The sequence below is a fragment of the Zingiber officinale genome, chromosome 4B, assembly GCF_018446385.1.
Source record: "Zingiber officinale cultivar Zhangliang chromosome 4B, Zo_v1.1, whole genome shotgun sequence".
NCBI classification, from domain to species: domain Eukaryota; kingdom Viridiplantae; phylum Streptophyta; class Magnoliopsida; order Zingiberales; family Zingiberaceae; genus Zingiber; species Zingiber officinale.
Window position 1 is genome coordinate 77,466,227 of NC_055993.1, and position 11,162 is coordinate 77,477,388.

Below are 11,162 nucleotides of genomic sequence, written 5' to 3' on the forward strand. Positions count from 1 at the left end.
TTTAAAGCTTGCATTGTACCTAAACTCACATAAGATAGTAGGTTGTTACTATCTTATATTCTTGCATATTGTACACACTATTTCTTTCCGAGATTTTCAGAAAAAAAAGAATTTTGGTGGATTGTCCAACGGTGCAATCAAGGATCGTTGGCCTTAGAGTAAAAGTCGACCTAGGGTTCAAACCAAGTAACTGAAACTATTCTTTACTTTCTGCTGCACGACTTTGATTTAAACGATTAAAAGAAAATTTTTTAGAAGCTCGATATTCCCCCCCTCCCCCCCAATCTATCGCACTCTTTCGATCCTACAGCTTCTAGCAACATATTCAAAAAAAAATACAAAGCGTCATAATTTTTTTCAAACAAACCAAAATAATAAAGTCAAACAATGTAATCTCAATAGATGTTCATATGCCTACAAGAGAGAGATTGAAGAAGAGCCGAGGAAATATAAAAAGAACGCTTGATTAACAAAAAGAGCTCAGATTCAACGACAAAAAAGGTCGATCTAAGAGGAAGAGACAAAATTGTAGAGGAAGAAAAAAGAGATGTGATGATGATCGAAAAGAAAGAGACGTGTTAAATTAAAAGTCTACAAAAAAATCTCAAAAATGAATAGATAACTTTTTATTTTATTTTTTAAAATTTACCAATAATTTAAAATGTGTAGTCAAAGAATTTTAAAAAAAATCATAAAAATCTATTGAATATTAAATACCAACATATTTTCATAAAATTTTAAAATGGTAATGAAACTTAACATTTTAAAACTCTATAAAAAATTAATTTGAATACAATTAAATTTTTATAGACATTATAAAAATCTAAATTGTATACACTACTTTTAAAATTTATAAGTCATTAAAATTAATTTAAAATCTAAAATTGAATACACCCTGTGAAATAATTGAGGATGGGTGATTATTCAAAAAGCTCCCCACCTCACCTTAGAGTCAACTTCTACTTTTGCAAAAAGTTAGATGTTCATACTTCATAGTATGAAAAGTCGGACGTCTTCGTTGAAACACACATTGAAGTGGAAAAAGTGTGACAGATTTATAAGTGGAAAATGTAGGCCCCTTCTAATGAATGCTTTTCTAAGATGAACCAAGTGTGAGATAGTGGGCAATTTGTCACCTGGTTCGATTAGGGCATTGCAATAAGAGAGCTTGATCCAGGATCAAAACCAGGTGAATTGCTTTTGATGTGAGTTGCCGAGACGAATGCCGCGAAGACGACGATGCTTCTCCCTTTGCCAAACTACTTTCTCTTTATTGATTGCCATGAATTCCTGTCTATGCTCTCTCACATTAATACAACAATCAGATTCAAGTAGAAAATGCACAGAGTCTGATTCAGAGATTAGATAGCGTGGTGTATACATGAACCATTTGAACTGCTGCTATTGTGAACGCCAACAAAGACATTGGAGTAGGACTTGGTGAGGTAGCAGAAGTTGGCGACCGGAGGCAGCGTCGCCACTCTTTCTCCTTTCTTGAGCAGCTCCGGCAGGTCGATCCTCTGCAGCATCAGTACCGACTTCGACTCCTTCCACACGAACGCGAGCAGCCCGTTCTGGAGCACGAATAAGGCGCCGGGCTTGCATCCAGGGTACCGGAATCCGTACCCGCCGGCGATTCCCTCCCCGGTGTAACTCTGCTTCACTTCCATCTCACCGTCGTTGTCCCACGGGAATGCATCCGACGATGCCTCGTCGACCTTCGCCACGAACATTGCGGAGCCATTGGGGTGAAGGACGTAGTGGGTGCCTTCCAGTAGCTTGGTGGCGACCAAAAGAGGCCGCCCCTCTTCTTCCTCGTAGGTGAGACGAAGGAAGAATAGAGCCTTCCCCGGCTTGTCCTGCGACGGCCGCGCCGGAGGCCAGCCGAAGGTGCCACCCCATAGCCCCGCGAGCTCGTGACCGGCGGTTGGGATCGGCATACGGAGTTTGTAGAGAGCGAACCAGTTGTCGTGCATGTCGGGCCACGCTCTGTACGTGGTCAACCTCATGTGCGCTGCTCGCAAGCTCAGACCGAGGCTGTCGCCGGGCATCAAGAACTGGTGCAGCGGAGGGTGCTTCTTGTGGGATGTCAAATCACGGGGATTCGACCTGGCGATGAATTGTTTGAATCCGTCTCTAAAGTACGCTGCCACGGAGAATAGGGCGTTTCGTTTGTAGTGGTGGTGGAGCTCATCTCCATTCGCAGCGCTTTTGTGCTGCGCCGAGCGTTCCTCCAATTGGTAGTCTTTCCAATCGATTCGCCCTCCGTTCAGCTGCTTGTGCATCTTGACGATCACAGACCGGCGATGGGCCAACTGCTCTGCGTTGTCACAACGATCGAATAGAGGAGCGGCGGTCAGATCCGGCGGGACATCGAGGGCGACTCTGCCAGCCACTCGGTCTAGAAGCCCGCGACGATCGCTGAATGGAAGTCGCGCGAATGGGATGAGCGGAGGAGGCAGTAGTGCTGCAGCGGGAGCAGAGACCGTGTTGGTGTCACACCGGCGAAGTCGTCTCACAAAGGTGGGATCTTTGCTGTCGGCGATGGATGAGAAGATCCAGGATTGATGAAAGCCTGTCTCTTTGCGGCGGGCCTCGACCTCGAGGAGGAGGATGTTGCAGGAGGAGTCGATGGATCCGATGGAGCCGGGGAAGAGGGATTCCTCTCCGTTCTCGCCACGGCCATGGAGAAAGAAACAGGAGGGAGATCCATCGTCGTCGGCGAGGATCTCAAACACCGGCGCCCAAAGCAGAGGCCCCTCGTCGAGACCCAGCGGCCCGAGCTCCTGAGGTATGACGCGAACGCCGACGACGGAGAGGAAGCCCCAGAGGACGCACACCACGTTGCCGAGCTCGGGGTTCTGGTGGACCCAAACGCCGAGTAGCGGCGCGACGGCGGCGAGGAAGCGGCAGAGGGCGCGGTAAGACCGCACGCCCTCGCGCCAGAGGGGGAGCGCATGCGGCGGCGGGCTGAGACGGCGGCACTGCGCAAGCCAGACCTTCTCGGAGGCGGCGATCGCCGGTCGGAGACCGCGGCAGCAAAGGCTCAGCGCGCAGAGATCGGCCGGATGGAGATGGTCCGAGATGAGCGCAAGCACGTCGTCCGGCAGCGACAGGAAAAGACGGGAGCCGCAATTCTCCATCCAAAGGCGGCCCCTTTCCATCGCCACGATCGCTATCTCAGGCTCCGAAGGACGCCGCAGCCATGAAGGCGGCGCCTCGCTCCCGATTCCAATGGAAACAGAGAAGAGAGGGCCAAATCCATCTTTGAAGAGGCATTTATTACCCTTACTATGCTGTGACGTTATGTAAGCAGAGAAATCGAGGCAAGTGGCGAAGATTAATTCTTTTTTCTCTCACCAGTAGTCTTGTCTGAGCACGAGGTCCCATGACAAGCGCCCTGACAGACGCTTCTATCAATTGCGTGATGAGGTATCCATCGCATGCTCACACACAATCCACATGGGAGTGAGATGACGCCAGATCACTTTGACGTGCATTGTAACAGCGAGCTTCGCCGTCTTCTCTCCTTGATATACCTATACCTTGAATAATTGGAACAGACAGAATTGAGGTGAGGTTCCAACTTAGCTTAATTAATGGGATAAGAGAAGAGTTGTGAAATAAAAATCAAGATGGAACTGGTAGTCCACCAGACCAATCATGAACTTCGCCAACAATTATTTGCACGCCATCTTCCATTGACTGGATCATCGTCCACTGCAGTCATTTTCTGATCTGCAAGACGAGAAGAAGATAGGTTTGAAAATACATGTAGGAACTAGGAAGAATCTTTATGGCTGAATAATTTAAAGTGCTAATTAATCCAACAATATCGAGGCAGATCGCATCATGTGAAAATGAATCTGATGAGATCAGACAGACGATCAACATATTACTATCTTAGAAGCATTTTAACACATTTATTTTTTTTTTTAAGAAGGTAAAAAAATAACACAATGGCAAAGCTGATGGTTGACAAGTTTGAAGATCAAACTGAATCCCGGCATCTTCTAATACTCCAACGACGAAAGGTTTGATTGAAACAAATTTCTTATAATATCCCAAATTCGAAATTGCCAAATGTGAGTATGAAGGGAGTTGTTAAGAAGGAACCTAATGAGTTGATATTAGCAATAAACTCGGCAAAGTCTATCAAAACTTTCACTACTAACCAGGATTTTTTGCTTGTATGTTCAGCGTCTATCAAACCATGCTGGCTTTCTTTCGTCCAGTTAGAACTTGAGCAGCTGGATTTAGCTTCTCTGCTCCTGTTGTCGAAGCCAAATCTTGCCTCTTCGACTTCTCTTCACTGCGAGGCTGTCAATTCCCCTAAAAACGCCAAAATGAGATTCTAAAAGCACTTGCAGAGAATAAGAAATATCCTTTTAAGAACAAAAGTTGGCATATTAAATTTGGAATTATGACCTTATGCTGCCTGTAAAGTGCGCTTCTCCTTCCTTTTGCTCTGTAAATGGCATCTTTTAAGTCTAACATTATCCATGGCTAAGGCCATAATTCTGCAAGCTGGAATTTAGGATTAATATGTAAACAGAAAATCAAGTTGATGAAATGAGCTAACAAAAAATATAAAGGAAAGGCGAAAGAAAATGGCTAGGTAATTGAATCTTCTTAACAACCACCAATCAGGATCACCTTCTTGAAATAAAAAGACTTCAAAGAAATATGCTAATCAACAATCTTTAAGTTCATGAAAGGAACAAAGAAAAAAAGTAAAAAAGAAAAAACTGATATCAAAGAAATGATTTCCCCAATATGATCAGTAGTTATCAAAAGGAGATTTTTAAAGACAAATAGTAATCGTAGGAGATCAGATCAAGAGATGTTGGAATATTAGCTTACCTCTACATAGAGCTTTCTGCAGTGAGGGCCCTTATCTTTTGACCATTCCCTGAAAATAAAATATTGATCAAGATATTTGCAAATATATTTTCTCTACCATATCTATGGCTTTGGTTAAAATTAAGTTAACATTGTCTTAGACTTCATATGGAAGCTCAAAAAATTAAAGAAAACAGTTGTACCTCAACATATAAATCATAGAGATATGTCTTATAACACAGTGCTCATGACAAATTTTTCTTTTGAAGATCTTGCTCCATCGTTACTGATTTCCTGAAAAGCATCAGTTGAACCATCTTGTTGCTTGGTCAACTATTAAGAAAACATCAGAAAAAATAAAAACAGTAACTATTGTTACCCTATTAGTTTATCTCAGGCAAATAAACATCAGATACTATACCCTGAAACTTAGAGCATAGTTACTATAACAAAGGCAAAATCTACATACTAATTCGGCTGGGAAAAAGGGGCTCTGATGATCTCATTAACTTCCTTTTTTATTTGTTGAAACCTATCAGCAGTTTGTTGTTTCGCTAAAGCACCAGATGCAACCATCTCTCTAATATTTCTCTACAGAAAAGAAAAAAAATAGAATAAAGAAACAGCAAAGTTGGGAAAAGTAAATAACACTTCAAAAAAGATAATCCAAGATTCCTTGACAATGCACAAGAGAATATCATCGTCTCTTGCAGTTAATGCAATGGCATGCTTCTGATGGCATTGTGTCTTGAAGTCCAGTCCCATAGAGTTTGAAACACCCCAAACAATAACAGTACAAGTATACAATGGCTCAATGTCCATTTTTGGAGGTTTCAGTTAATCTTGATATTATTTGTTTTCTACCTAAAGCATTGTTTTGATTTGATTTGTGCAAGTTCTCAAAGGAACTCAAGCTTCATTAGAGATCAGGAACCAAGTTAAATCTCCTTTTTCTTAGGTTATTAATGCTGTAGTAATATGGCAATTAAAACTACGCTTGAAAGTGGGAAAATAGATAACCAACACAACTAGGAATACACTCAATTACATTCATCATGGAGGAGGAATGGGATGACTTAAACACACAAGAAGGAACAGTAAATATTTGAAAATCATGAAATTCACAAGGTCCAAAAAAAACAAAAATAAAAACAAGATGGACCTCACACAAGAACAAGTTTAGATGTACAAGGCATACCACCATCACTACTGGGCATCCACACCTATATTACGCAAATGAGGATACGAGTATCCAACGCAGGTGTGAAGTGTCTGATGCAACTATTTATGATTATATTATGGTATTTACATTGTTTTAAAACTTTAAAATAATATTTGAATTCAATTGTAGAATTATTTTTTATATCATATTTAAATGAAAACAAAACCGTTATACCTAGCATTAAATAAAATGAAAATGTTTAATTAATATACTCAAAAAAAAGGGCAACCGGTGCACAAAGCTCCCGCCATGCGGGGTCCCAGGGAAGGATTCATTGTACGCAGCCTTACCCTGCTTTTTGCAAGAGGTTGTTTCCAGGATTCGAACCCGTGACCTTTTTACCGTTGCGCCAAGGTTCCCCTTCTTAATTAATATACTCAAATTTCTAAAATTTATTTAATCATATTATTTTACTTAATAAAAGTAGATCCGCTACCTTAACGGTCCCCCTAGTGTCGGCCCCATAAATATGGAGGAAGGTAAATGCAAGTACACGGGCGTTAGATGCATGGTGGGATAAATCTTAAATCGTCAGTTCCTAAGAATCGACCCCTGATGTAATCACCAGAGATGTCACGCCCACTGTCTACGCTACGCCCTGGGGCAGATTATTTTACTTAATAGATTTTGTGCAACGTGTGAGTTTACTATTTGTCTTTTTAGAAACCATTCTACCAAGAATGTATGAATATATAAGGCGTTTGATACAAAGTGCAACTTTTCAATCTTCTCAATTACTGTCCTAAATAAATTAAGACGTGGAATTCCGTTTTTAATTCATTTCCTGAAGGTCGAGTTCAATAATAAGCCAAATTACGACTTTCATGACATTCCATATGAACAAAACAACTATACAAAAAAATAATGATGATCAAATTTCAAAACATTGGCATGCAAATTAACATGCAATAAACAAAAAAAAAATGCAAAAGCAAAAATCTAATAGGCTAATGTGGATGGCCTTAGTAAAACATCTCCAGTACTCTAATATGGAAAAAATTTCTCACTTCCACATAGGAAATTAAAAACTCTAATGTGGATGGCCTTAGTAAAACATTGACAACAGATTGATCAAGCCTATGGTAACAATTTCTTCAGTACTAATAGTGGTGTCAAATGAAGTGGCTATCTGCTAAATATCATACTAAGGGATGGGTAGATTTCATCAAATTATTGTACAATAGCCATTAGACACTTCTCTAGTTACTAAAATTTAAGAAGATGACAACTATTCATTCACCGTTCCTCAATTGGAACTAACAAGAAACAATCTCATATTCTCATATATGTAGCTTAAAAATGCAAAGAAGGAAATTTTTTCTAGATCACTTCCAAAATTATAGTTTTTTTTTTTTCTATCAACCTTTAACTGATACGCATAGATACAAGTCACAACCAATATTACCATGAAGATGAGAACAGTAGCAAATAGAAATTACCAAATATATTGAACTAACATACTGTTTTTTTTTCTTTTATTCGTGCATTTTAATAATTAATAGTCACTAACAATTGTTTGGTCTATTGATAAGTAAACTAAATTTGGAAGGTTTCCAGCTAAAGGTCAAGAGTTTAAATCGGAATTATTGAGAGTGATTTAACCTTTTCCTCTCCAGGTCTCTCATCTAGTCGTGTGGGAACACCGCGTGATCAAAGGTTGAAAAATTATGTATATAGATATATATATAAAAACTTAATACATCATCCAGTTTTGAAATATAGAGACCAATCCATATGCCAAATGATATTGAAGCACAGCGGGCACAAATGTAACCTTATCAACAGAAGAAAAACAGGCAAGCTGCAATCGAGGAAAACGATTTCTTTCCTATCTATGTTTTCGTTTCTTTAGATCAATCCTTATCCAAATATTTGAAACTAACACAACTTGTTAGCATTGAGGAGGAGAGTCCTCACGTGTAAATAAGAAAAGCGCTGGGTAGAACCCTAATATACTCCCAGACGTAAAGAAACAGAAACATAGATAGGAAACCTTACCTTACAGTCTGCTCCGGCCTTGGCAGCGACGGCGGCGGCGCTGCAGGCGACGCGGCGGCGTGGGCTGACGAGGGGGGCTTCTTTGTCCATGATTGCCAGATTTTGGAACCTTTCCAATAGCCTTTCATCCCTAATTAATGCTCTTCTTCTACAAAAGCGAAAACAGAAGGAATATTTTGAATATTAAATTATGGATTAATATGGTATTTGATTCCATTGATTTTTTTTTATAAATTATCTAAATTTTAGTATTTATAAATATTTCATACTTAACATGCATTCCTACCTTAGACCAGAAGGTTTTAGAATTCAAAATTAGTGTAAGAAGGATCTATATTTTCTAAATTATTTTAACAACATTAAAATTTAAAATTAGAAATATAAAATAAAAATAGTAGTTTATGAACTTAAAATTATTCAAGTAATATTAGAAATATGCATGGATAAAAAAAATTATGTTATTTGTTATATGTGTGAAAAAACACTCTTAAGAAGCATTTTTTTCAAAAACAACTATTAAGCTCTCTCTGATTGCATGTCTCATTCCTAAAAGGAGAAAATATTTGTATTCCAATGTTATTATGGAATCATAGTTATTATAACATTAATAAAATTGCTAAACATGCCTAGAATTATAACTTATCTCATCTAGAAACTGAGAAGGGTAGACCGTCAAATGTTGTGACTGGAATACTGACCAAGTCTCTATGACTCGGACCCAAAAAAAAGTAAGACCGAAGGTGTCCAAAAGTCTTCGATGAATGATGCCTGTAAGGTTATTAGAAATCAGATCGAGGGTTGTCCCGGTTTGACCCTTCGACATTCAAGTCAGCCTCCAGTGATAGAAATGAAGAAAGATAAATAGTGTTGTAATGAAATGACTAAATGTAAAGCATACCAGACCCGCATAAATGAACCGGAAGTGACACGGAACCGGAGGCGATGACACAAAGTTGGACAAGACGGTCCGAAGCTAGATGCGGCACGGATCCGGAGGTGACGGCACAGGGCCGGATACGGCATGGGTCCGAAGGTGACGACATAGGGCCAAATGTGGCATGAGTCCGGAGGTGAGGCATGCAGGTCGAAATATGACAGCGGCACGCAGGTCATAATATGACAACGACATGCAGGTCAAAATATGACAGCGGCACGCAGGTCAAAATATGACAGCGGCACGCAGGTCATAATATGACAACGACATGCAGGTCAAAATACGACAGCAGTACACAGGCCGAAATACAACAACAACACAAAGACTGGAAATAGAACAACGGCGCAAAGGCTGGACGACTTGAAGGTTGGACGGCTTGAAGGCCGGAACATAGCGGAGGCAGAGCCCAATGGCAACAAGGGCTTGGAGGCCCAATCAGCATCAAAAGTATACGATAGTGGGGATCTCAAAGATGGTGGGTGCCTCCTGGTTGGATCAAAAGGCAGTGGCACCATAAGGTCGAATCCAGCGGCTGCTGGTGCAATATTTTCTGGGTTAAGGTTGACTAGTTTGACTAAGCTTGAGTTGACCCAAGCTTGAGTCTTGATGTTTGAGTTTTGATTTTGACAATATATGGAAATTGCTTGTGTAATTATCCATATGAAGATTGATGGTCAAAGTATGACCAGAAGTCAAGTAGGTCAAAATTGACCGGATACTTGACTAGAAATTCCTAACTGGAGGTTGGGCAAGGGCAAGTTCAACGGGAAGGTTAGCAAAAGATGAAAATTCAAGTGGGTTAGTGTTGACCAAACACTTAGTGTGAAAGTTCTGGTGAGTGAAGTCAAGCAACTGAAAAACCCTAGCGAGTGAAGCCAGGTGAAAGCCCTAGTGAGTGAAGCTAGGCAGATGAAAGTCCTGGTGAGTGAAGCCAGGTGAAAGCTCTAGCGAGTGAAGCTAGGTAGATAGAAATATTGTAAATGAAGCCAGGTGAAAACCCTAGTGAGTGAAGCTAGGCAGTGAGAAAGTCCTAGTGAGTAAAGTCAGACACGTGGAAATCCAAGTGGATCAAGGTTGACCGACCACCTGGTGTTTGAAAGTCTAAGTGGATCATGGAGTACCGGACATTTAGCATAAGATGGGGTCAAGATTGACCGGAGACTCGATGTAATATACCAAAGATATATATAATGATTGAAAGTTGACATAATTAGATTTATTTAGGAAAATAAATGTATATTGGTGCAAAATTAAGGGGGAAATAAATTTATATGAATTTATAGAATTTACTGAAAATTTTCTAGATTTTATCAAAAAAAAAATAAATATATATATACTTTAAGGGGATAAACGGGATAAAAGATAAGTCTATTTTAGTTATCCTATTTGAATGAGGAAAATTTTAATTTCTTTAAATAATTTCATTTCTTCTCATTTCATGCGAACCCTAAGTCCTTGATCAACTCGGTCATCCGAGTTGGTATGTGGTGGGATGCTTACCACATGAGGTCGCGGGGTCTAAACTCGGGATAATCGGGGCGTAAATCCAGGGTCCCTGTGTAACTCACCCCACCTGCCGCATGCTCGCTCAGGATGTTATGATTTACCTCCCTCGTGATGACCTTAGGTCGGGTGCGACGGGAGCTGAGGGCGAACGATTTCGCCTTTTGCCACTTGATCAACTCCGCCGCTTCTTGCGAACGCACAACAATGCATCTCTTCATCGACGTCGTGCGCCGCTGCTGCCACCGTCGTCTCTCTCCATCTCCATCATCAACAGTCGTGTCGTTCCATTGCTACCAAAATTGAAACGCAGACTTGCGCAACCGCCTTGCAACGACGAAGCTGAAGCCACTGTTGTCTGCCTTGAGCGCGTAGGCCACAACCGTAGTTCTTCTCAGCTGACGCTCGTAGACCGTCGTGTTGGGCTTTACCACATCCATATGCCAACTGCCTTCTCCCTTGTTGTTCACAATTGCTGTAGGCAATAGCTGGCCGATCCTTTGCAGTCGCCTCCGCCTCCCATACCCAAATCCATTGCCACCACTAGTCGTTGGCAGCTGTCCTTGACTTAGGGCCATCGCCGACTGCCATGAGCTAAGCCTCCGCTGAAGTAAAGTTGTCAGAGAAGGGGGCCGAACAATAGAGGTAAACAAATTTAAATTT

General features: G+C 40.9%; 1 protein-coding gene across 7 annotated transcripts; it reads right to left on the reverse strand.

Annotated features, from left to right (window-relative positions):
* Nucleotides 1-1,326: 1,326 nt before the first annotated feature.
* On the reverse strand, nucleotides 1,327-8,210 carry LOC121975204 (F-box protein At5g39450-like). 7 transcript variants are annotated; one of them, XM_042526690.1, is made up of 9 exons: nucleotides 8,063-8,210; nucleotides 5,312-5,433; nucleotides 5,046-5,136; nucleotides 4,864-4,912; nucleotides 4,429-4,527; nucleotides 4,176-4,332; nucleotides 3,659-3,738; nucleotides 3,361-3,545; nucleotides 1,327-3,265 (listed from the first exon to the last, which is right to left on the reverse strand). In XM_042526690.1, exons 8-9 carry the CDS (start codon nucleotides 3,443-3,445, stop codon nucleotides 1,362-1,364), a joined length of 1,989 nt encoding a protein of 662 aa, XP_042382624.1. In that variant the 5' UTR covers nucleotides 3,446-3,545; nucleotides 3,659-3,738; nucleotides 4,176-4,332; nucleotides 4,429-4,527; nucleotides 4,864-4,912; nucleotides 5,046-5,136; nucleotides 5,312-5,433; nucleotides 8,063-8,210; the 3' UTR covers nucleotides 1,327-1,361. The 7 variants fall into 7 exon arrangements, with proteins under 7 accessions (XP_042382624.1, XP_042382629.1, XP_042382628.1 ...); XM_042526695.1 differs by having other exon boundaries at nucleotides 4,429-4,520; nucleotides 5,046-5,175; XM_042526694.1 differs by having other exon boundaries at nucleotides 4,176-4,320; nucleotides 5,046-5,175.
* Between the last annotated feature and the right edge of the window lie 2,952 nt (nucleotides 8,211-11,162).

What these genes read in the sequence shown, in the direction of transcription:
- LOC121975204 (XM_042526690.1), bottom strand. Translation starts at nt 3,445, where the DNA reads ATGCGATGGATACCTCATCACGCAATTGATAGAAGCGTCTGTCAGGGC. An exon ending in GTGCTCAGACAAGACTACTG is followed by an intron (nt 3,266 to 3,360) that starts GTGAGAGAAAAA and finishes GCCTCTTCAAAG; the next exon opens with ATGGATTTGGCCCTCTCTTC.